A 25,123-nucleotide genomic window follows, 5' to 3' on the forward strand; every position below is an offset into this window, starting at 1 on the left:
TGAAAACAGGTGCTAAAGAGCCAAAAATGGGGGAAAACAAGGACAATTCGAGCATGTACCCAAAGGAGCCATCAAGCTACAAGAACAAGTCCGAACCCCAACACGATCGAAGAGGATCCAAGAGCGCGAGGAGCAACCCGAAGATCCACCCGAGGAGTTACCCGACTTCACCCTCGTGTACCCCATCGAGGAGATCATCGGGCAGGTCTGGGAAGCTAGGTCAAATGGGTTTCCATATATAAACCCCCTCTTTCCCTAGCTCGCAAACGAGCACGCCGCAGACCCTCAAACCAGAGAGCGAGAGCTTCTGTGAGAGAACTGAGCGACTCAACATATTTTTTTTTTTTGTATTTTTATTTTGTAGTTTTTCATAGATCTTTATCCCATACTCTTTTCTACTCTACTCTATCTCTTTAATAATGTCATTTTTGTTTATTTCTATGGCTTTTTCATTCGTTTCTATGTCCGAGTAGTGTAGCAAAGTTTCTAGGGATGGGATAGATGATTAGGTGTTCTTGATCGGTTAGGATGCTTTAGTTGATTGTTATGATTGATAAATTTCCTTCTAGGTTGATGTTCTTAATGCGGTGAACAGACCGAAAGGTTGAGATTAGATCTAGGGCGTTTATAATGCTACAGGCCGAAAGGAGTAGATAAAATGCTTGATTGGGTCAATGCTAGAGGTATACTTAACTTTGAGTGATAAAATCAGATAAGTCTAAGTATACTGACAAAAATGAATCGTTCTTAATTCCTGCTTGTTCATATTGCTAGTGCGACAGTGTGGTAGTATGTTCAAGGTTGATTGTTGCTAGTGCGAAAGTATGGTGACAAGGTTTTAGAGGTTCATTGTCTAGGAAATAATCGCTTGAGGCATGTAAGGCATTCGTATTGGTCTAGAACACTTAGGATTCGATTACCCCCATCCTTAGGAACTTTCGTATTTCATTGCTTGCATTTTCTTTACTTACTCGACCACTTACCCGATCAGGTACACGATAACCTGCATCGAGTAATACCTTGAACTGTTGATGTTTTACTTGCATACTCGATCACCCCACTCGATCCTGTACTCGATTGCTTGCATCGAGTGCTTAGGCCGTGTGGTTTACTTGTTTATATTCTTTACTTTGTTTATATTAGGACTGTTAGCACCAAACTCTATTATTACTTGGCTTGACTTGCTTGATTCTGATTGCATCCTATGTGCTAGCATAACAACCATTTGGATTGATAACCCTTTGTACTACAACTGCATAGGGAATTAATACCCTGGGTGAAAACCTGTCTATCAGCTTGCAAGAAGGCTTTCTTGGCAAAGTTCTTCTCAAATGCTATGACTGCTAGATTGTATGAAATTTCTGGATTTGCTCAAAGAAACAATGAGAGCTTTTGTGAAGCTTGGGAGAGGTTTAAAGGATTCCAGACTCAGTTTCCTCACCATGGCTTCAGCAATGAGTCCCTCCTAAGTACTTTGTATAGAGGAGTGCTTCCCAAGATCAGAATGCTTCTTGATACAGCTTCAAATGGCAACTTCCTCAACAAGAATGTGGAAGAAGGATGGGAATTGGTTGAAAATCTTGCTCAGTCAGATGGCAATTACAATGAGGACTATGACAGAAGCATAAGGTCCACCTCCACTGATCAAGAGGACAAGTACAAGAAGGATTTGAAGATGGTCAATGAGAAGCTTGACAAGATCCTCCTTAGCCAACAAAAGTCCATTCACTTCATTGGTGAAGAAGAGGTCCAAGTTCAAGAGGGGGAGAGAGAATTTGCTGAGCTCTGTTATATGCAAAACCAGGGTGGATTCAAAGGCTACAACCAAGGAGGAGGGTTCAAGAACAACAACCTCTGCTATAGAAGCACCAATGTGGCTAATCCACAAGACCAAGTCTATCCACCACAACAGCCTCAACAGCAAACCAACTATGCACCCAAGCAGCAGCATCAAGTGATCCAGCCCCAATTGTGTCCCCCACCAGGGTTTCAGACTAACTAAGGCCTCGAACAAGACTTAAGAGCCATGATGCAACAGCTGTTGATTGGGCAAACCAATGGAAAGATTGAGGAGGCTAAACAGTTTGCTGAGTTTAATCAAAGGCTCACATCCCAGTATAATGACCTTAACATGAAGTTTGAAGGTCTCAACTCTAGAGTGAAGTTTATGGAGAGCAAACTTGCCTCTACTTCAGCTCCTAAGCCCAACCAACTCCCTGGAAAAGCTGTTCAAAACCCAAGGGAGTTCACTGCTAATGCCATTCATATCTTTGATGAAGAAGTCACTGAGGACAGTGATGTTCAAGATGGGGAGGATTGGTCATTTCTTGAAGTTTAGTGTGAAGTTTGTGCAAAGCAGAATGAACCCGGTAGTGCACTCGACAATGTGCTCGAGCATAGACTCGCCCGAGTGAGTGTTTGAGTGGTCGATTGATATGATCGTGGCCAGCAAGGAGTCATAAGCTGCAGAAGAACCGTAGATTGTGGGAAGGATCACTCGTTCAAGAGCTAAGAAGAATGCCAAGGAAGCTCATTCACTCATAGCTGACGGGTCATTCAATCTACCGAAGATCCAAGTCTTCAACATATCCACCTTGAAGACTTCACCTGGTAATGATAACTAGATAACTTAGGTGTGAAGTTTGTACTCTTTTTCTCATAGCTGAGATTTATCCCAATGGGTTTTCTCGGTATGGTTTTTAATGAGGAAAATGGATCACTACGTCGAGTTATCTAGAAGTCATTACCAATGGGGAATAATGTACAAGTCACAATGACTTCTGTACTAATACCAGTGACTTCTGTACTACTACAGGTCACCTAGACGCTTTGTTGTTTTCTTATTTCCTTTACACGCCTTGTTGTTTTTTTTTGAACTTCATGTTGTTTGGAGTGTCGAGCCTTAGGGTTGATTATTAAACCCAGTAGCGACGCCTCCTTGTTTGGTAGCGAAGAAGTTTTATGTAACAAGTATAGTCACTCGCAAAGTCATTCGTCCATCATCATCACCAAAATCACGTCGCCTATCGCCTATCAACAGCCTCCATCAGAGTTTTCATCCTAGGGAGATCGTATTATCGATCGAGCTGAAGGATCAGAAGTTGTGAAGCCTGCTAAGTACATTCCTCCTGCTTACCAATCGCCTCTACCATTCCCATGACGTTTCAAGGCACATAAGCATAAGGAATTAAGGGAAACCATTGAGAAAAAAAGAAATGTTGGCTTTGCAACAAGAGGAAGTGAAAGCTTTGAGGGAAGAGGTTGTGATTGAGAACAAGAGGAAGTGATGGCCATACAAGAGGTTATCATTTCTTACCAAGAAGAAGAGAGAGGACCTGCCTTGGAACAGTATGATCCATATCCTCTTAATAAGGATTTTTTGCTTGAATTGTCAAAAAAGAAGGCTCTAGCTCAAGATGAGAAGGATCTTGAAGACCTTGGAGGAGTTATCATCCCAATTAAGCTTAAAGATCCAGGTCCGTTCTATCTGCCTTTCACACTTAGCTATCTTCACTACAATCAATGCTTATGTGTGACTTGGGAGCATCTATCAGTGTGATGCCCTATTTTATAGCACAAAAGCTTGGGCACACTGACTTCAAGTCCACCAACCTACACATATGCCTAGCTAATGGGTCAAACAGAGATGTGGTTGGTAAGTTAGAGAATATTCCAGTCCAGATAGGAAAGGCAAGAATTCATACAGATTTTGTGGTATTGGAGATGGATAAGGAGCCTGAAGATCCTATCATTCTTGGGAGGCCATTCTTAGCCACTGTTGGAGCTGTTATAGATGTTAAGGAAGGTCTTGTGACCTTGAACATTGCTGAGGGTATAACCATGAAGTTTCACATCTATAACCCAACCAACCTTCCTACCATTGATGATTAACCTTTTACTATCAAGGACAAAGGTGGTCATGAAGGCTTAAGTGAAGTGGTAACTCCAAAGGCTAAGCCCTCTCTTCAAGAGGATTTAGTAGAAAAGCTTAAGGGTTCAGTTCAAGAGTTGACTGAATTGGTGAAGGATCTCCAAGTCAAGCTAAACAAGAGGTCTTTGAGGAAGGCAAGACCAAAGCTCAAAATCAAGAAGAAATATGGTTTGTGTGTTAAGGGTGAAGTGATCAAGAGTCAACTTCACAGTGATCAAGAGGTTCCAGGGAGGATTTCATCACCTCCTTGGTATCTAGACCAAGCATGAAAAGGCAACCAAAGTCAAGCTTAGTGACTTTAAACAAGCTCACTAGGGAGGAAGTCCCTAAGGTATCATTGTATATAATCTTTATTTTCCTTGTAGTTTTGATGTGTTTTCTTTTATGTTTGTGTTGGGCAGGCCTTTTAATGAAAGTGTAGATGGGTATGGAGAGATTTGGACTTTGAGTCTATTCCTCTCAGTTCTGTTCGAAAATGTCTTCAAGGATTACTAGGAAGTCTCAACAAACGGCTGAAAGATTCCTGGATTGTTGTGATGATCGTCTTGAATCAAGAAGGAGAAACTGGAAGAACCACTTGACCACCCACTCGAGCATGCACTCGACCGAGTGGTGGTCCGAGTGGCCGATCGAGTCGGATGCCGAGTTCAAGAAATCAGTCAGCTGAGGAAGATCTTGAGAGAACTGAAAGTGAAGAAGAAAGGGAGCCAACTCTTATGGAGTTCATGAGGAGAAACAAGGCCAAAGGGAAGAGGCCAGCAGTTGAGATTGAACAAGAGGAGGTTGAGAGTGAGAGTGAAGAAGAAGATGAAGAAGAAGAGGGAGAAGATGATGGTGAGGAAGAGTCTTGTGGCTTAACTCAAAGGCAGCTTTATGAAGCCTTCTTGAGGATGCATTTCTTGGGGACTAGATACCCACACAAGAAGACCATGGAGAAGCTAGGCATTGATGAAGATGTATAATTTCTCTTTCAGAAGTGCAAGCTAAGCAAATTCCTGGAGCTTTGCATGGAGGGGTATAAAGAAGAGAGCTGTGAGCTTCTAGCTACTATCAAGATGCATTGCTACTCAAGGAAGGATAAGGAGTTTGGACCTGGTCATGTTGCCTTCACCATCAAAGGGAAGAAGAATGAACTTTCATTGAAGAAGATAGCCAACATCTTTGGCTTTGAAGTTGGTAGTGAGAGGAGCATGGAAATACCAAGAGAAGAGCTTTATGCCAGTTGGGAAACCATAGGATACAATGTCACATACTCCTCCTCTAAGACCAAGAGTTCAAAGATAAGGAGCCCAGTCCTAAGGTACTTCCACAAGGCCTTAGCAACACCTTCTTTGCTAGGAAGGAAACTGGAAATTTGAATGAAGGTGAGCTCAAGATGTTTGATGTGGCACTTAATAGCATAATTCTTGAAGCAAGGGATGGAAGCATCATCCTTGGAAGCAGAGAAGGCACTGATCTTGCAATGGGGCTTATTGACCACATGATCTACTTGAGAAGCTGGGTAGGTGAGACTAGATATATTTGTGGTTATTGATTGATGGATGTATGCAATGGTGAGATATGAATGAATGGATGGTAAGGTGTTTCAATTCCCCTTATGCAGTTGCAGTATAAGAGGTGTCAATCCAATCTGAGAGTTTGTGAACAATCAAGATGTGTATATAAGCCTAAGTTAAGCCAAGTATGCAAGGATGTTTGTCACTAACAATCCTATTGATGAAATGTAAACAGCAGAAAGTAAAGCTACTAGAACTATATGCTAAATGTAAATGGAACAGAATGATTATCACTAATATGAAGCTAGAACAGAAATAGAAACTATGCTAATGAACTAATGCAAGACAAGTAATGAACATGACACTAAGAGAATGCAACAGAAATGCAACTAGAATGAAACAAGAGATAAGACAGGACAACTACAAATCATGAGCAAGAGTTCTGGGGATGAACTCGAGCAAGCACTCGATCGATTGTAGATCGAGTGCAGGGTCTAGCTGGTCAAATCCGTGAAACAGAGCAATACAAGAAAAACAGAGCAACACAAGAATGAATCAAACAACAATAAAACAGCAAGATTAAGACTTAGAAATCAATAAACAAGGAAGGCCTTGAGGAGGGATTCATGAGCTGGACTAATGATTGAGGTTATCTAACATGGTCAACAAATCTCAAGCAAACTTTGAGCTAATCTCTAGACATATAGATCTAAGACATGTTTAATCCACTCTCATGGCAAGAAACAATCAAACCTATGCATCTCTAGGATTGTTCTCACATAGTAAAGAATCTACACAAGCAGGCATTGAGCAATATATCTCATACCAAACAAGACCTCTAATCTCTTAGCAAGCCTAATGGTAAGCTCTAGATTGAGGCTTATCTATGCTTCTTAAACATTTGTGTGATGCTAAGATGCTTGAAATCAAACCCTACCCTCTCAATTTTAAGATCAACATTAAGAACATCTAGTTTAGAAGAGATTTTACCACAATCAAGCTTGACCAAAGCAAACAAACCTCAAACACAGCCCAGCCTAACCCATCCTCAAGATCCTAAGCTACTACTCAAAAGGAAACATGATGAACATCAAAGTCATAAACCTAGAAAATACTGAAACTTGCATCAAATGAAAGATAAACCAAAGATCTACAATATTGGAGAAAGAATCAAACTCAAATTCTCAATATTCTGAAAGTTATGAAACCAACAATATTGAAGAATCTAGTGTTTTCTCTCTTAAAAGAGTACAAGATCTAAGAGAAATAAAAGTGCAAAAGGAATAATTCCCAAAAGGGTAAAAACTAGGTTTCTGACTATTCTAAAAAGCTGGACTCTTTGGGTGGCTGCTGGTACAAGCCCTTATATAGAAAAAGTAGTGGAAGCCCTAAAAATGCTAAAAGAAAAAATAGCTAGGCGGCTCGGCCAACTAGACCCGGTGCTCGGTCGAGTGACCGGTCGAGTTGGCTTCTCTCGTGCAGCTTCCACTCGGTCGAGTCCCTCTCTGCACACGGTCGAGTGTCTGGTCGAGTGGGCGGTCGAGTAGGACTCCGGACCTTGGTTCTTCAGCATTAACTCTCTTGCTTTCTCTTCATGATTGCTTCACTTCTCCTCAGCACTGCTTCCATGCTCCTTAAGCTCCAAAATCCCTTGTTTATGCATGAAAAGATGCAAATGCAATGCAACTAAACTCTAATGCATGATTAGTCCTAAAGCTATGCAATAATGGTCAAAATGGATAGCAAAAGATGCAAAAGATGTGAATAAACTAAGGGAAAACAGGGTAAAATATATGAACATCAACACCCCCAAACTTAGTATTTGCTTGCCCTCAAGCAAATAATCAAGACATAAGAAGGTAGGTGAGGTTTGAAAGTGGGATCTCAGCTTCTAAAGCTTGCAAATAGACCATCTACAATCAATATCCAAGTTACTAGTACTATGATGCAAGTTGAATGAGATGTACTTTAAGATTTTAGGCAAGCATATCACAACCTTTACTGATTTGAGCCTTATATGTCCACATGCTTTCAAATAAACTATTTCCTTTAACATTCATTAATCAAGAACATGAATCAATTCTATGCAATGCTTAAACTCATTTGGCTTGGAGATAAAAGGTTTGAGACAATGGTTGATGTGATCACGGGTTCGACCCCCTGACCAAGACGCCCGAGACGTCCCGGACGGCTCCGAGACGCATGACCGAGAAGCATCGGACATGGACAGAACGCCTATCTCGAACACGGCCAAGGCACCGGCGACCCTCCCAGGAGCCTCAACGCGACCAAGGGAGCTCCAGCAAGGCGACCAAACGAAGAATCAACTTGGAGGAGCAAAACGTTTCACCTCTTGAGTACTTCAAGGCCGAGCTTCAACCGACGGACAAAGGACCCGAGGTTAGCATCACCACTTAGGCACATTGAGCCGCGACCAGCTTTGGGAAGCTTAAACTGAGTGTCTTCACCATCACCCCAGTGTGAAGACATCCCTAAGCCATTAGAAGGAGCTGTACTCTTTTTCCTACTTCGGGTTTGTCCCATTGGGTTTACCGAAGAGGTTTTAACGAGGCAGCGACTCTAGTGCATCTCCACTTCGTTCCCACTTGGCTCGTGATCTTGAAACACCTAAAGAAAGACTTAGGAGCCAAGGAAGTGAAGATTTTCACCACGTCCCAGCCAATGACGTGGCCACCCTATCCCCTTCCCTCCTTTTCTTTTGAATTTCTTCTTGAACCTTCTTTGACCGTTGGATTGGTCTTTGTTTTACTTTAATTTTTGCTTTTGCTTTTGGCCATGTGTATGGTTTAGATCATGGCCACGTACCTAGGGTTTTTAGAGTCTCCTTATGTAAGCCTCACTATATAAAGGCATCAACCCTCATTGTAAAAATCAGACTTGAAAGAAATAGAAATTTTCACAAAGAGAGATTCTTTGTTCTTGTCTCACCTCTCTCCTTAGCCCAAGTTCGGGACTTGGCTCTTGAGAAACCCTAAGAGATTCACAAACCGGGTTTGTAATCTCTTAGTTGACCGTATCAAGAGGAGAGCCAACCCTCTTGTGTCGTCGCATCAAACCACCTCTATTCCATCGCCCATCTCTTTTGTCCCACCGTCCCAACCTCGAGTTCTCTTCCGCCAGCTCTCGAGTCTATCATCGATTCCACTTCGCCAGCCTCGAGTTCTTTACCATCAGTCCTCGAGACTTCCCAGTACCATCTCGCGTCGTTTCCACCTCTGTTTCCCACCGAGTCCTGCCATTAGCCGTATCCGCTCAGCCGCGTCCGTACGTTCCGAGAAGGCTTCACGACCGTTTTCACAAACCGTTCGTTGGAACCTCCTCAACTCTTGTTTCTGTCGTTTGAATCCTCTCTGGATTCGAACCCTTGATGCTTGGCCAAGGAAAGTCCCACCGATTCTGACTTGACCGAAGACACACTCCTCCATCGATCCATAGCCGCGTCCGCGGGTCACATCAGTTGGTATCAGAGCTCTAAAAGCTCCTGACTTCAAAGGTTGTGTCTTTCTAACCCACAAACTCATCTCTTTGGTCAAAGATTGGATCTTGAGCTTTTGTGTTAGCCTTGTTAGCTTTCTTATTGTCTCGCTTGTGTAGTTTGTTCTTTTGGTTTAAATTGGTGTTGAGTTGTGTTGTTAGTTTCGTTTTTTTTTGTCTTTGTTCTAGGTTGTTAGTTTTGTCTTGTGTTCTAGATTGTTAGATTCCATCTCGTTTTTAGTTTCTTGTTCGTTCTTGTAGCTCTTGTGTTCTTGCTGTTCTTGTTTTTGTTCTTGAGTGTTCTTAGTTGTTTTGTCTTTTTGTTTTTTGTTTTGCTGTTATAGGGTGCTAGATTCGTTTGTGCTTTGCTTTAGTTGTGTTTTGGTGTTTTTAACCTTGTCGCTTGGTAAATATAAAGGTGAAAGACATTTGGTTTCTACCACTTGCTTTTTCCTCTTTAATTTCTAGCCAAGTCTTTTGAAATTCAAACTGGTCAAAGCCGTGTTGAATTTTTGTGTGGTCTAGGAATAGTTTTTGTTTGTGTGATGAGAGACTAGCCACCTCTAAAGTGCTTTTGGTCAAGGCCACAAAATGTGGACGTGGATAGTTCCCTATGCACCTTGTGGTCCATGGGTGAGTTGTCATCTTGGCTTCTAGTATCTTTGCTATCCTACCGTTGGATACACTTTGCTTTTGGCTTTGCTTTATTAGGTCGTTTGTCTTTCTTGTTTAAGGTCTTGTTTTTCTCTAGTTTGTTTGTAGTCTTGCGTGCATCTTCTTGTTTAGTTTGTTCCTTTTCGTCTTTGGGTTTAATTTGTTGCATGTGTGGCATTGTTCATCATTTATCTAGGATGTTTGCATCATTGTTCATCTTTGTTTTGCATTTAATATGAAAATTGCTAGAGTTTGTTTAGGAATTGAGTTCTTGTTTATTTGGTCATAAAGCAGTTTTTGTCTTTTAGTGTTTTGCTTTTGCTTTTACTTTTTGCTTTTGTTTAGTCTTAGGTTTGAATTTTCGTGAGCTGTCCTCAATCTTTGCTTGGTGAGATAAATATCTCCTTGTGGTCCATTTGAACTTAAAGATACTCACGAATATTCTTTTGTTTTGACGAGGTACACCACTTGCTCAGCCAGCACATCAACATCGCGTACGGACCAAGACGCGTCAACAACCAAGGATCAACTTGGGCCGTGTAGCCGCTTCAGCGACTCAACCTCCAGCCACCGTGCCACCGTCAACCGTCCGACCAAGCCTACTGTACTGCCGACGAATTCCGACAGCCGTCCGTACCATCAAACACACCTTGTTCCAAAGCCGTTTCCAAAACCGCGAACAATATGCCACACTTGATCGTACACTGATCAAGCATGGAGTTTGATGGAGACGAATCTGATATGGAATCATGGTGTGATGAAGAACTTGGCCTGGAACCGGAGCAAGAGGCCACCAGCGATGTATATTGGTCCGAAGAGGACTATGGCGAGGAGTTAGATCAAGGAGAGCTCGAACATGGACCGCCAGACTGTTATTGGCCGTCCTTGTCACGAGCTACCCTCGTTGAAGAACCAAGGGCGAGTCTATATGAAGACTCCGATAGTGATGACTGGGTTGCATACACTAAGAAGCCGAGGCACCGATCTGTAAGAAGAAAGGAGCCTATTCCCAAGCCACCCAGCACAACAGACGCGCTGATCTCGCTCCAACACACGCTTCGAGACCTCAATGATAGACTCGACCAGATTGAATCAACGACAATTGGTCAACGGGTCGAGAGAAGCTCGAGTGATCACCGAGGTCGTAACCGAGGCATCCCTACCTGGTTTCCAAGTGCTTCCACGCGAAGACAGACTCCACGGCACGAATACTATGAACCGTTGCCTACACCGGCCTCGCGATCAAGGCGCCAATCGGCCTATGTGGAGCAGCCGAGCAGGACGTATGCGCGCTCATCTCAATACCGTGCACCAGTTCCTATGCCGGCCCCGCAAATAAGCCGTAACTCGGCCCCTGCCGAGAGGTCAAGTACTTGTGCGCCCCTAGTGCAGTTCCACGAGCCGCTAGCACGATACAAGGAACCATTCCAGGAAGTGGTCAGCGCCGCGACCTTACCAAGTCCAAGGAGTTTTGTGCCGCCAGTTCAGCACCGTGACCTGCCCACGCTGCACAAGGAACCGGTCCAAAGAAGAGTTAGCGACGAGGATAGAACAAGCCCGGAAACGTCAAGAACGGGTCTTAGGCCGTGTACCAAGCTAGCTGAGGACGTCTCCTCGACGAAGCAATCTGAGCATGAGACAGATAATAAGGAGCACGCCTATGAGGTAGGCGGGTTTGTAAAGGCGCCAGCCGAACCTCCTGACCGTGAACCTTACACATTCGGAGGAGCTAGTATTGATCATCACGCAGGCGAAGGCCAAGTCGTCACCGTCACCGACCAAGACCGACTTGACGTTCGGCCACCACCCTCAGAGCAGAACGTGTTGCAAGAGTCTCCTTTTAGAATGCGTGACGAAGCTTTAGGCGAGGTCAAAGAGGAGTCAGGCCGTGTGTGTAACGCCATAACCGACGGTTGCTTGATAATGGAGAGTTTCAAGCAAGCTGAGCCACCGAAGATGGCCACTGAAAGGTCTGTCCATCCAGTGATATTATTAACTACTACAAGTAGTACGCTCCAGCTGGGAGTCGCCAAGACCGAGCCATCTCTCTCCACTTTTAGCGCCAAGACCTTTACCGCACAAGGTCATATGGCGATGCATTCGATCAACTTTGGTGCGGACCAAAACTATGTGTGGCATCCTGGAGAGCGTCTACAACCTACCGCGGCCTACGAAGGGATCAAAACACCGTTCACCGCTAGCCTTATCAGGGGAGTCCTATCCTTTACCCTTAAGGCTCTACTATTTTTCTTTGATCCCGGTATTAAGCCGCGAATGAACTTGTGATGCTACTGATTTGGGCCTACTTATGTTGAATCAGGTGAAAAGCAAAGTTTTGAGGTCAAAACTTCTAGAAGAGGGAGGGAATGATGTGATCACGGGTTCGACCCCCTGACCAAGACGCCCGAGACGTCCCGGACGGCTCCGAGATGCATGACCGAGAAGCATCGGACATGGACAGAACGCCTATCTCGAACACGGCCAAGGCACCAGCGACCCTCCCAGGAGCCTCAACGCGACCAAGGGAGCTCCAGCAAGGCGACCAAACGAAGAATCAACTTGGAGGAGCAAAACGTTTCACCTCTTGAGTACTTCAAGGCCGAGCTTCAACCGACGGACAAAGGACCCGAGGTTAGCATCACCACTTAGGCACATTGAGCCGCGACCAGCTTTGGGAAGCTTGAACTGAGTGTCTTCACCATCACCCCAGTGTGAAGACATCCCTAAGCCATTAGAAGGAGCTGTACTCTTTTTCCTACTTCGGGTTTGTCCCATTGGGTTTACCGAAGAGGTTTTAACGAGGCAGCGACTCTAGTGCATCTCCACTTTGTTCCCACTTGGCTCGTATCTTGAAACACCTAAAGAAAGACTTAGGAGCCAAGGAAGTGAAGATTTTCACCACGTCCCAGCCAATGATGTGGCCACCCTATCCCCTTCCCTCCTTTTCTTTTGAATTTCTTCTTGAACCTTCTTTGACCGTTGGATTGGTCTTTGTTTTACTTTAATTTTTGCTTTTGCTTTTGGCCATGTGTATGGTTTAGATCATGGCCACGTCCCTAGGGTTTTTAGAGTCTCCTTATGTAAGCCTCACTATATAAAGGCATCAACCCTCATTGTAAAAATCAGACTTGAAAGAAATAGAAATTTTCACAAAGAGAGATTCTTTGTTCTTGTCTCACCTCTCTCCTTAGCCCAAGTCCGGGACTTGGCTCTTGAGAAACCCTAAGAGATTCACAAACCGGGTTTGTAATCTCTTAGTTGACCGTATCAAGAGGAGAGCCAACCCTCTTGTGTCGTCGCATCAAACCACCTCTATTCCATCGCCCATCTCTTTTGTCCCACCGTCCCAACCTCGAGTTCTCTTCCGCCAGCTCTCGAGTCTATCATCGATTCCACTTCGCCAGCCTCGAGTTCTTTACCATCAGTCCTCGAGACTTCCCAGTACCATCTCGCGTCGTTTCCACCTCCGTTTCCCACCGAGTCCTGCCATTAGCCGTATCCGCTCAGCCGCGTCCGTATGTTCCGAGAAGGCTTCACGACCGTTTTCACAAACCGTTCGTTGGAACCTCCTCCTCAAATCTGGATTCGAACCCTTGATGCTTGGCCGAGGAAAGTCCCACCGATTCTGACTTGACCGAAGACACACTCCTCCATCGATCCATAGCCGCGTCCGCGGGTCACATCAATGGTGGTCTCTCTTTAAGAGTGGGGCTTATCAATATCAAGGTTCTCTCATAAAAAATGGATTGAGCTTTAGAAGAATGCTAAAGGTAAGAACACTTAGACACATACAAGAACAAAACCTTGTCTACCCAAAGGCACCCAAAGAATTCATCCTATCAATCTAAACCCAAATGATCCTAGTGCTACCCTTTAACTTCTTCTTTTCTCTTTTACCCTTTTCTCTTTTGGTTTTCAAGTCTTAGGAGAGGTTTCTTATTTGATCTTTCTTGTGGGATGGCGAATTCTTACTTATTTGCTATGGTTCTCTTTTCTTCTTATTCTTAAGACATACAAGCTTCTTGCTAGACTTATCGTTTCTTTCTTTTTTTTTTTCTTTAACTAGAACCATCTTCAACAATTTTTACTTTCCATCCTTTCACTAGACTTTGCTTAAACACATTCTCCTCTTAAAGACTCTACCTTTTTCTTTCTCTTTTTCCTCTTTTCTTTTCATAACAGCCAAGTCCCAAACCCAACAAGTGAACCACCTAGTCCTATCTAGTTTGAAAAATGCAAACTAGAACTACACAAGGCTTTACTCTTGTCAGTTCAAACCTAACACTTTCTACCAAGCTCAATCCCAAAAATAGGCCTCACACACACAAGAATAAACATGGCTTGAAAGAAGGGTTGGCTAAGGGGTAGGGAAAATGATTTCAATGGTTTAATTAGCTACTTGGATCAACAAGAGTGGTAAAAAGGAGAAAGATGATCCAAATATGTATATGGTATCCATGAGTTTAAAACAATGCACACATTGATAATTGAAATTCAATATTAGGTTCTTATAGATAGGAAATGGTATCAAATCACAACATGCTTCAATTTAGACCAAATGCAATGTAGGAATTCAAGTCTTGGTTCAATCTTATGCTTCTAACCACTCAACTAGCATCAAAGTACTATTAACTTGGGCATTGATACTAGTCTAGTGAATTAAGCAAGCTAACAAGGAAAAACTCATTGCAAATAAGTAAGTACTATTAACTTGGGCATTGCAAATATTATAATCCTACATGAAACATGCTAAACAAGATCCTAATATGCAATGCAAACTACATGAACACTCTTTCTTTATAAAGATTTTTGCAAACAAATTTCAAATTTTTAGGGTTTTTCTATGCCTTAGATGTTATGCAAATACTAACATGATGATGCTAAAAGTTTGAAATAAGAACAAAAAACACAATGTCAAATGCTATCTCAAACCCTCCCCCAAACTTAAATCACACAGTCCTCTGTGTGAAAGAAATTTGGTTGAGGATTCAAAACCAAAAACAAAACACAATTTCAAATGCAATGATATTTACAATGGAAGGTGATAGTGGTACATCAAGGATTGGAGAAGAAGTTGTCCACATCCTCTTGCATGCTGTCAAATGTGTAGTTGGGGTCTTGTTGATCACTTGGAGGTGGAGTTTGGGGCAGCTCGAAGACGGCGATCAACCTGCACTCGGTCGAGTGCATGCTCGAGTGGGGTGGTCGAGTTGGACCGCATGTCTTCCTCTCTTCTTCTATTTAGACTCCTTTGCTTCCCTGACCATGAAAACACCAAAACAAGAGTCAAAATACCAAAATCCTAAGCAATATATACAGAGATACCTAAGGGACTTCCTCCCTAGTGAGCTTGTTTAGAGTCACTAAGCTTGACTTCTATAGCTCTTCAAGCTTGAGGGGCATCCTTGAGAAGCATTGAGCACTTCTCATGTGTCTCCTTTTCTCCCAAATATTTCTTAACTCTCTGACCATTGACTGTGAACTCATTACCATCCTTGTTGAGAAGTGTGACAGCTCCATATGGTAAAATCTCTTTTATTTCAAAAGGACCTCCCCATCTACTTTTCAACTTCCCAGGGAATAACTTGAGTTTTGAATTGTAAAGGAAGGCTTGGTCTCCAGCCTTGTCCTTAATGAGAATCTTCTTATCATGGAAGGCTTTAGTTCTTTCCTTGTAGATTTTGGAGTTTTCATAAGCTTCCAATCTTATCTCCTCTAGTTCATGCAAATCAAGGCTTCTCTTAGCTTGTGCTGTTTCAAGATCCAAGTTCAAAAGTTTGATTGTCCATAGAGCCTTGTACTCAACTTCAACTGGGAGGTGACAAGACTTTCCATACACAAGCTGGAATGGGGTTCTTCCTATAGGTGTTTTGAAAGCTGTTCTATAAGCCCAAAGTGTTTCATCAAGTCTACTAGACCAGTCCTTTCTTGTTGCTCCTACTATTCTTGATAGAATGGCCTTGATCTGTTTGTTTGACACCTCAACTTGCCCACTTGTTTGAGGGTGACAGGCTGTAGACACCTTGTGCTTAACTCCATACTTCCTTAGCATTCCTTCAAAGATCTTGTTGATGAAGTGTGTTCCTCCATCATTTATCACAACTCTTGGGATTCCATACCTTGGAAAGATTATGGTCTTGAAAAGTTTAAGAACCACTTTGTGATCATTAGTGGGGCTAGCAATAGCTTCCACCCATTTGGAGACATAGTCCACTGCTACTAAGATGTAGACATTCCCATTTGAAGGAGGGTTAAAAGGTCCCATGAAATCAATTCCCCACACATCAAATATCTCAACTTCAAGAATTGGATTTTGGGGCATCTCATTCCTTCTTGTGATATTCCCCATTCTTTGGCAAGCATCACACTTTTTGATGAACTTGTGAGTGTCCTTGAATAATGTAGGCCACCATAGACCAGCTTGTAAGACTTTCTGGGCTGTCTTAAAAGTTGCAAAATGGCCTCCATAAGCAGAACCATGGCAATGTCCTAACACTCCTTCAACTTCATTCTCTGCTATGCACCTTCTAAACAATCCATCTGATCCCATCTTGTATAAGTAAGGTTCATCCCAATAGCATCCATTGATGTCCTTGAGGAGCTTCTTCTTCCTATAGGGGTCCATGTCTGCTGGGATTTCTTCACACACCTTGTAATTGAATATATCAGCATACCAAGGCAGATCCTCACTCTTGAAACATGTATATTTTGTGTGGTGAATGGTGAATGTGTGTGAAAGTGTATGATATGGAATGATGATGGGTGTTTCAATTCCCCTTATGCAGTTGCAGTATAAGAGGTATCAATCCAGTCTGAGTGCTTGTGAACAATCAAGTTGTGCATATGATTCTAAGTTAAGCCAAATATGATGATGATTGTCTGTCACTAACAATCCTATGATGATAATGATGAAAGCAGAAAATAAGCTACAAGAACTAGGAACTAAATGCAAATAAAACAAGATGATTATAAAAGCAATGATGCAAGAACAGAAACAGAAACTGTAAACACTAGATAAGAACTAATGCAAGACAAGTAATAAACTAGATGCTAAGTGAATGCAATGGAAATCAAACAGGAATGAAATAAGACAAACACAAAACATAAACAAGAAATCTGGGGAACAGCTCGATCAGCAATCGACCGAGTGTAGGTCGAGTGGGTGGTCGAGTGGGACTAAAACGTGAAAACAGAGCAGGACAAGAAAAACAGAGCAATGCTAAATCAGATCAAACAACAAGCAAACGATGATATTTAAACTAAGAATTCAATAAACAAAGAAGGTTCCTGAGGATAGATTCATGGGGTAAACTAATCATTGTGATAATCTAACTTGATCAACAAATCTCAAGCAATGCTATGAGCTGACCTCTAGACATATTAATCTAAGACAAGTCTCTCCCACTCTCATGGTCAAGAGACAATCAAACTTATGCAATCCTAGACTTGCTCTCACAATGAAAAGAATCTACACAAGCAGGCATTAAGCAATACATCTCAAACCAAACAAGACCCCTAATCTCTTAGCCAGCCTAATGGTAAGCTCTAGATCTAGCCTTATCTATGCTTTCTAAACATTGGTGTGATGCTAAAAAGCTTAAGATCAGATTCTACCCTCTCAGATATAGGATCAGCATTAAGAACATCTAACCTAGAAGAGATCTACAACAATCAAGCTTGATCAAATCAGATATACCACAAGATCAATCTATCCTAACCCATCCTCAAGATCCTAAGATAACTACTCACAACAAGTCATGATCAAACAAATCATAAACCCAGAAATTATTGAAACTTGCATATTTAGAAAGATAAAACAAAGATCTACAATATTGATGAAGGAATGAAACTCAAATTCTCAATATTAAGAAAGTTATTCAACCAACAATATTGAAGAATCTTATGAGTTTTCTTAAACAAGTACAAAATCTCAAAAAAAAGAAAAAATAAAAAAGCAAAAGGAATAAATCCTAAAAAGGTAAAAACTAGGTTTCTGAAAAGCTGGAATAGAATCTAGATCTTTTTGGTGGCTGCAGTACAAGTCCTTATATAGTGGGGAAGGTGGAAGCCCTAAAATTGGGAAAAGTCAAAGTGGTCCACGGATCGGTCAACTCGACCAGTGCTCGGTCGAGTGACCGATCGATCTGGCTTCCCTGGTGCAACTCCACTCGGTCGAGTCCATCTCCCACTCGGTCGAGCGCTTGGTCGAGCTGGACTCCGGATCTTGGTTCTTCAGCCTTAACTCCCTTGTTTCCTCCTCATGACTGCTTCACATCTCTTCTCCTCTGCTTCCATGCTCCTTAAGCTCCAAAATCACCTGTTTATGCATGAAAAGATGCAAATGCAATGCAACTACACTCTAATTCAAGATTGATCCTAAAGCTACACAATAATGGTGAAAATGGATAGAAAAAGATACAAAAGATGTGAATAAACTAAGGGAAAACATGGTAAAATATATGAACATCAACACCCCCAAACTTAGTCTTTGCTTGCCCTCAAGCAAATAAACAAGAACTAAGAAGGTAGATGAGGTTTAAAAATGGGATCATAACTCCTAAAGCTTGCAAATAGACCAGCTAGAATCAATGTCCAAGTTACTAGTACTAAGATGCAAGGTGAATAGCTATACTTAAAAACTTTAGACAAGCACATCACAACCTTTACTGATTTGAGCCTTAGATATTCACATGCATTCAAATCAACCATTTCCTTTAACATTCATTAATCAAGAACATGAATCAATTATATGCAATGCTTAAACTCATTTGGCTTGGTAATAAGGGGTTTTGAGACAATGATGGTCTCTTTTCAGAGTGGGGCTTGTCAACATCAAGGTTCTCTCATAAAAAATGGATTGAGCTTTAGAAGAATGCTAAAGGTAAGAACACTTAGACACATACAAGAACAAAACCTTGTCTACCCAAAGGTACCCAAAGTGTTTATTCCTAACAATCTAAACCCAAATGTCCTAGTGCTACCCTTTAACTTCTTCTTTTCTCTTTAACCCTTTTCTCTTTTGGTTTTCAAGTCTTAGGAGAGGTTTCTTATTTGATCTTTCTAGTGGGATGGGGGATTCTTATTGAATGCTATGGTTCTCTTTTCTTCTTATTCTTAAGACATATAAGCTTTTTGCTAAACTCTTCTTTGCTTTCTTTTCTTTTCTTTAACTAGAACCATCTTAGATAACAACTTTCACTTCCCATCCTTTCACTAGACTTTTAGCTTTTTGCTTAAACACATTCCTCTCCTAAAGACTCTACCCTTTTTCTTTCTCTTTTCTTTCTTTTCTTTTTATAACAGCCAAGTCCCAAACCCAACAAGTGAAACACCTAGTCCTATCTAGTTTGGAAAATGCAAACTAGAACTACACAAGGTCTTACTCTTGTCAGTTCAAACCTAACACTTTCTACCAAGCTCAATCCCAAAAATAGGCCTCACACACACAAGAATAAACAAGGCTTGAAAGAAGGTTTGGTTAAGGGGTAGGGGAACTGATTTAAAAGTGAAATCAGCTACTTGGATCAACAAGAGTGGTAAAAAGGAGAAAGATGATCCAAATATGTATATGGTATCCATGAGTTTAAAGCAATGCATACATTGATAATTAAAAATCAATATTAGGTTCTTATAAATAGGAAATGGAATCAAATCACAACATGCTTCAATTTAGACCAAATGCAATGCAGGAATTCAAGGCTTCGTTCACTCAACTAGCATCAAAGTACTATTAACTTGGGCATTGATCCTAGTCTAGTGAATTAAACAAGCTTACAAGGAAAAACTCAATATAAATCCCTAATGCAAACAGTCCTATATGCTAAACAAATCACTTTAAATATGCAATGCAAACTACATGAACACTCTTTTTATAAAGATTTTTGCAAAAATTTTCAAATTTTTATGGTTTTTCTATGCCTTAGATGAAATGCAAGTGCTACATGATGATGATAAAAATTTGAAATAAGAAAACAAAACACAACATCAAATGCTATTTAGAACCCTCCCCCAAACTTAAATCACACAGTCCTCTGTGTGAAAGAAATTTGTAAGAGGATTCAAGACTTAAAAACAAACAAAACACAACATCAAATGCTATGATATAAACAATGGTAAGGTGATGATGGTACCTTAGGGATTGTGGAAGAAGTTGTCCACATCCATTTGCATGTTGTCATAGGAGTAGTTGGGGTCTTCCTGGTGGCTTGGAGAAGGGCTTTGGGGCAGCTCGACTATGCCAATCGAGCTTGACTCGGTCGAGTGCCAGTTCGAGTGGGGGGGGGGGGGGGTCGAGCTGGGTTGCGAGTCTCCGTTAGCTGTCCCTTCCTGTTCTATTCAGACTCCCTAGCTTGCCTATCCATGAAAAAACTAAAGCAAAAATCAAAATACTAAAATTCCAAGGCAATATTTACAAAGATACCTTAGGGACTTCCTCCCTAGTGAGCTTGTTTAAAGTCACTAAGCTTGACTTCTATGGTTCTTCAGGCTTGAGGGGCATCTTTGAGAAGCAGTGAGCACTTCTCATGTGTCTCCTTCTGTCCTAAATATTTCTTAATCCTCTGACCATTTACTGTGAACTCACTACCATCCTTGTTGAGAAGTGTGACAGCTCCATATGGCAAAATCTCTTTTATTTCAAAAGGGCCTCCCCATCTACTTTTTAGCTTCCCAGGGAACAACTTGAGTCTTGAATTGTAAAGCAGAGCTTGGTCTCCAGGCTTAAGGTCCTTGATGATAATCTTCTTATCATGGAAGGCCTTAGTCCTCTCCTTGTAAATTTTGGAGTTTTCATAAGCTTCCAATATGATTTCCTCAAGTTCATGCAGATCAAGGCTTCTCTTAGCTTGTGCTGTCTCAAGATCTAAGTTCAGGAGTTTGATTGCCCATAGAGCCTTGTACTCAACTTCAACTGGGAGGTGACAAGACTTTCCATAAACAAGCTGGTATGGGGTTCTTCCTATAGGAGTTTTAAAAGCTGTTCTATAAGCCCAACGTGTCTCATCAAGTTTATTAGACCAATCCTTCCTTGTTACTCCTACTATTCTTGATAGAATGGCCTTGATCTGTTTGTTTCACACTTCAACTTGCCCACTTGTCTGAGGGTGATAGGCTGTAGACACCTTGTGCTTAACTCCATACTTCCTTAGCATTCCTTCAAAGATCTTATTGATGAAGTGGGATCCTCCATCACTTATCACAACTCTTGGGATTCCATACCTTGGAAAGATTATGTTCTTGAAAAGTTTGAGAACTACCTTGTGATCATTAGTGGGACTAGCAATGGCTTCCACCCATTTGGAGACATAGTCTACTGCTACTAAGATGTAGGCATTCCCATTTGAAGGTGGATTAAAGGGTCCCGTGAAATCAATTCCCCACACATCAAATATCTCAACTTCAAGAATTGGATTCTGAGGCATCTCATTCCTTCTTGTGATGTTTCCTATCCTTTGGCAAGCATCACATTTTGTGATGAACTTGTGAGTGTCTTTGAACAATGTGGGCCACCATAGACCAGCTTGTAAAACCTTTTGGGCAGTCTTGAAAGTTGCAAAATGGCCTCCATAAGCTGAATCATGGCAATGTCCTAGCACTCCTTCAACTTCATTCTCTGCTATGCATCTCCTAAACAATCCATCTGATCCCTTCTTGTATAGGTAAGGTTCATCCCAATAGTATTCATTGATGTCCTTGAGGAGTTTCTTCTTCCTATAGGGGTCCATGTCTGCTGGGATTTCTTCACACACCTTGTAGTTGACTATATCAGCATACCAAGGCAGATCCTCACTCTCAAGTGCCATCCACTCCTCCATTTCGTCCTGCTCGACCGGGTCACCAAACTCACTCGGTCGAGTGGGTGCTCGAGTGGCTGGTCGAGCTGGCTGCCGGGTTGTTCCAAGTTGCATCAGTTTTTCCTCAGGCATTGAGTCATCAATTGGAATATCCTCCTCTATTCTCATCCTTGACAAATGATCAGCTACTCCATTCTCTATCCCTTTCTTATCAACTATTTCCATGTCAAATTCTTGGAGAAGCAAAATCCACCTCAACAACCTTGGTTTGGTGTCTTTCTTTGAGTAGATGTGCCTCAAGGCAGCATGATCAGTGTACACAATCACCTTGGACCCTACTAAGTAACTTCTGAACTTTTCAAAGGCAAATACCACTGCTAAGAGTTCTTTCTCTGTTGTTGAGTACCTTCCTTGAGTCTCATCCAAGTTTCTACTTGCATAATGAATCACATGCAGCCTCTTATCTTTTTTCTGACCTAGGACTGCTCCTACTGCAAAGTCTGAGGCATCACACATAATCTCAAATGGAAGATCCCAGTTTGGAGCTTGGACTATTGGAGCTGAAATCAAGGCAGCTTTGATCTCCTTGAAAGCCTTCAAGCAATCTTCATCAAAGTTGAACTCAGTCTCCTTACATAGCAACCTTGTCAATGGCCTAGCTATCTTTGAGAAGTCCTTGATGAATCTCCTATAGAACCCAGCATGCCCAAGAAAGCTTCTTATGTCCTTGACTGATTTTGGTGGTTGGAGTTGAATCATGACCTCAATCTTTGCCTTATCAACCTCAATCCCTTTTTCTGAAATCTTATGGCCAAGAACTATCCCTTCTTCAACCATGAAGTGACACTTTTCCCAGTTCAAAACAAGATTTGTCTCCTCACATCTCTTTAGAACCCTGCATAGATTAGCAAGACAAGAAGGAAAGGAGTCTCCATAGACAGAGAAATCATCCATAAAAACTTCCACAACATCCTCAATGAGATCAGAAAAGATAGACATCATGCATCTTTGAAAAGTTGCTGGAGCATTACATAATCCAAATGGCATCCTTCTATAAGCAAAAGTACCATATGGACATGTGAATGTTGTCTTTTCTTGGTCATTGGGATGAATAGGAATTTGGAAAAACCCAGAATATCCATCCAAAAAGCAGTAGTGAGTGTGATTAGCTAATCTTTCTAACATTTGATCAATGAAAGGAAGAGGGAAATGATCTTTCCTAGTGGCTGAATTAAGCTTTCTATAGTCAATGCACATTCTATGTCCTGTTATGGTTCTTGTAGGAATTAACTCATCTTGATCATTCTTTACCACAGTAATACCTCCTTTTTTAGGGACACAATGGACTGGTGAAACCCAAGTACTATCAGAAATAGGATAGATTACACCAGCATCTAGCAACTTAAGGATCTCCTTTTTGACTACTTCCTTTAGGTTGGGGTTTAACCTTCTTTGGGGTTCAATACTAGAATAAGATTCATTTTCAAGGTGAATTCTATGCATGCAGAGGCTAGGTGAAAGTCCTTGAATGTCATCTAAAGTATAACCAATAGCTTTTCTATACTTCCTCAATTCAACAACTAGCAAGTCAAGTTCATTCTCACTCAATTTAGCATTAACTATTACTGGATAAGTAGAGTTCTTACCAAGGAAAACGTACCTTAGCCCAGATGGAAGAGGTTTTAGCTCTGCTTTTGGTGCTTTCAGCTCGGACCAGTCATCCCTAGAAGATTCAGCAGTGCACTCGGTCGAGTGGGTCATGCACTCGGTCGAGTGCTTGGTCGAGCTAGTGGTCGAGCTGTCCGTATTTGCTATTTGAACTGACCAAACTTCCTCCCTCAGTGCTGGTAATCCCTCAAAAATCTCTGGATGGTCTGATTCTTTACATGAATCCAATATCTCTTCATAGACCTTGGTTTCTTTATGGATGAACCCTTCCTCTCCACTTTTGGTCAAGGCAGTCCTAAGATGATCTTCTTCTGCTAGTTCTTCCATTAGTTCTCCTGATAGCTTATCCAGTCTCTTGCGACACTCCGAGCAATGTTTCTGCCTCATACAGCTCAAGCCAAAGACCGGGGGAAGTTTCTAACCGCCAGAAGCTCACCCTTCGGGTCTCCTCAATCCAAAAGACTTGTCCTTCAATTGTTGGTTTCTTCATAGTTTCAAGAATGTCAAATGTCATTTTTAGGTCATCTCCTAAGTTGAGATCAATCTTCCCTTCTCTCACATCTATTATTGCTCCTGCTGTTGCAAGGAAAGGTCTTCCCAAAATCAAAGGATCTTTTGGCTCCTCATCCATTTCCAAGACTACAAAGTCTGTTGGGACTTCTACTGCTCCAATTCTAACAGGTAGATCTTCCAAAACACCATGTGGTAGTCTTATTGATCTATCAGCCAAGATCAAAGATATATTGCATGGTTTATACCTTGTAAATCCAAGTCTCTTTGCAACTGTCAAAGGCATGAGGCTCACTGAGGCTCCCAAATCACAAAGGCATCTGTTGAAAGTCAAAGGTCCTATTGAGCAAGGTATAGTGAAGGAGCCTGGATCTCTCAACTTTTGAGGGTTCACTTGCTTTTGGATTATGGCACTACACTCATGGCTAAGATGCACCATCCCCTGAACTTCTTTGATTCTTTCCATCACAACATCTTTCAAGAACTTCTGGTAAGGAGGAATCATCACAAAAGCATCAATCAAGGGCATCCTAAGCTCAATCTCTCTAACTTGTTTGTCAAACAATGCTTTATACTTGTCAACCATTTGCTTCTTAAACCTTCCTGGGAAGGGCAAAGGAGGCTTGTAAGGAGGGGGAATGGACCTAGCTTCCTTTTCCTTGGAGGTAGCTGGCTTAGATGTTTCCTGAGCAGCTGCTCGATCAGGCACTCGATTATGCACTCGGTCGAGTGCCTGGTCGAGTGGCCCGTCGAGTTCAACACTGTTTTTGACCTGATTCTCTTCTTCTTGAAATTCCTCCCCCTCTTGTTCCACACTGTCCTCAGTGTTTTGTAAAGCTCCCTTTTTGTCCTGTAAAACTCTTCCACTGCGCAAATTAATGGCATGGGCACTTTCTATAGATTGCACAATAGCTTTTCCCTTGTTGTTCTCTTGCTTAGAGGCAGAAGTTTGTTGATCCTCCAGTGTTGTAATCCTTGAAGTAAGTGTATCAAACTTTCCATTTAGGTCACTGTAAAGATCTGTTATCCTCCTGTTCAACTCAGCAAATCTATTGGCTTCCTCAATCTTCCCTTGGGTTTGACCAATCAACAGCTGCTGTAGCATAGCTCTAAGGTCTTGTTCCTGGCCTTGGTTAGTCTAAAACCCTGGTGGGGGACACAACTGGGGTTGGAACACCTGCTGCTGTTGTTTGGGAATATAGTTTTGGAACCCTTGAGGCTGTTGAGGCTGTTGAGGAGGGTAGACTTGGTCTTGTGGATTAGCCACATTGGTGCTCCTATAAGATAGGTTGTTGTTCTTGAAACCACCTTGATTGTAGCTCTTGAATCCACCTTGGTTTTGCATATAGCAAAGCTCAGCAAACTCATTCTCCCCCTCTTGAACTGGAGCTTCTTCTTCACTAATGAAGTGAACAGACTTGGACAGGCTGAGGAGTATCTTGTCAAGTTTCTCATTGACCATCTTCAAATCCTTCTTGTACTTGTCCTCTTGATCAGTTGAGGAACTCCTTATGGTCCTATCATAATCTTCATTATAATTACCATCTGACTGAGCAAGATTCTCAACCAATTCCCAG

At 41.9% G+C, this 25,123-nt stretch overlaps 2 protein-coding genes and 1 non-coding gene across 3 annotated transcripts; 1 reads left to right on the plus strand and 2 right to left on the minus strand.

The window, feature by feature from the left end:
• Positions 1–1,345: 1,345 nt before the first annotated feature.
• LOC147926955 (small nucleolar RNA R71) lies at positions 1,346–1,449 on the minus strand. Its single transcript, XR_015583196.1, has one exon. It is a non-coding gene; the product is annotated as a small nucleolar RNA R71 (small nucleolar RNA).
• A 6,872-nt stretch (positions 1,450–8,321) lies between these two features.
• Positions 8,322–12,732, plus strand: LOC147926956 (uncharacterized). The gene is made up of 2 exons (XM_087487657.1): positions 8,322–9,045; positions 9,164–12,732. Exon 2 carries the CDS (start codon positions 10,291–10,293, stop codon positions 11,860–11,862), a length of 1,572 nt encoding a protein of 523 aa, XP_087343783.1. The 5' UTR covers positions 8,322–9,045; positions 9,164–10,290; the 3' UTR covers positions 11,863–12,732.
• A 7,325-nt stretch (positions 12,733–20,057) lies between these two features.
• Positions 20,058–24,651, minus strand: LOC104748648 (uncharacterized). Its single transcript, XM_087487249.1, has 7 exons — positions 24,319–24,651; positions 23,736–24,231; positions 23,473–23,612; positions 23,194–23,414; positions 21,422–23,091; positions 21,055–21,334; positions 20,058–20,556 (listed from the first exon to the last, which is right to left on the minus strand). Exons 1-7 carry the CDS (start codon positions 24,649–24,651, stop codon positions 20,058–20,060), a joined length of 3,639 nt encoding a protein of 1,212 aa, XP_087343375.1.
• Positions 24,652–25,123: the final 472 nt, after the last annotated feature.

This window comes from Camelina sativa, chromosome 15 (assembly GCF_030686135.1).
Source record: "Camelina sativa cultivar CO46 ecotype springtype chromosome 15, ASM3068613v1".
Classification (NCBI taxonomy): Eukaryota; Viridiplantae; Streptophyta; class Magnoliopsida; order Brassicales; family Brassicaceae; genus Camelina; species Camelina sativa.

Excerpts from the sequence above, each read along its gene's own strand:
- LOC104748648 (XM_087487249.1), bottom strand. The coding sequence starts at position 24,651 with ATGCTACAGCAGCTGTTGATTGGTCAAACCCAAGGGAAGATTGAGGAA. Across the intron at positions 24,232-24,318 it reads TTCAAGAAGAAGAGAATCAG|GAAACATCTAAGCCAGCTAC; the intron begins GTCAAAAACAGT and ends GCAGCTGCTCAG. Across the intron at positions 23,092-23,193 it reads GCACTGAGGGAGGAAGTTTG|GGATGACTGGTCCGAGCTGA; the intron begins GTCAGTTCAAAT and ends TGAATCTTCTAG.
- LOC147926956 (XM_087487657.1), top strand. The coding sequence starts at position 10,291 with ATGGAGTTTGATGGAGACGAATCTGATATGGAATCATGGTGTGATGAA.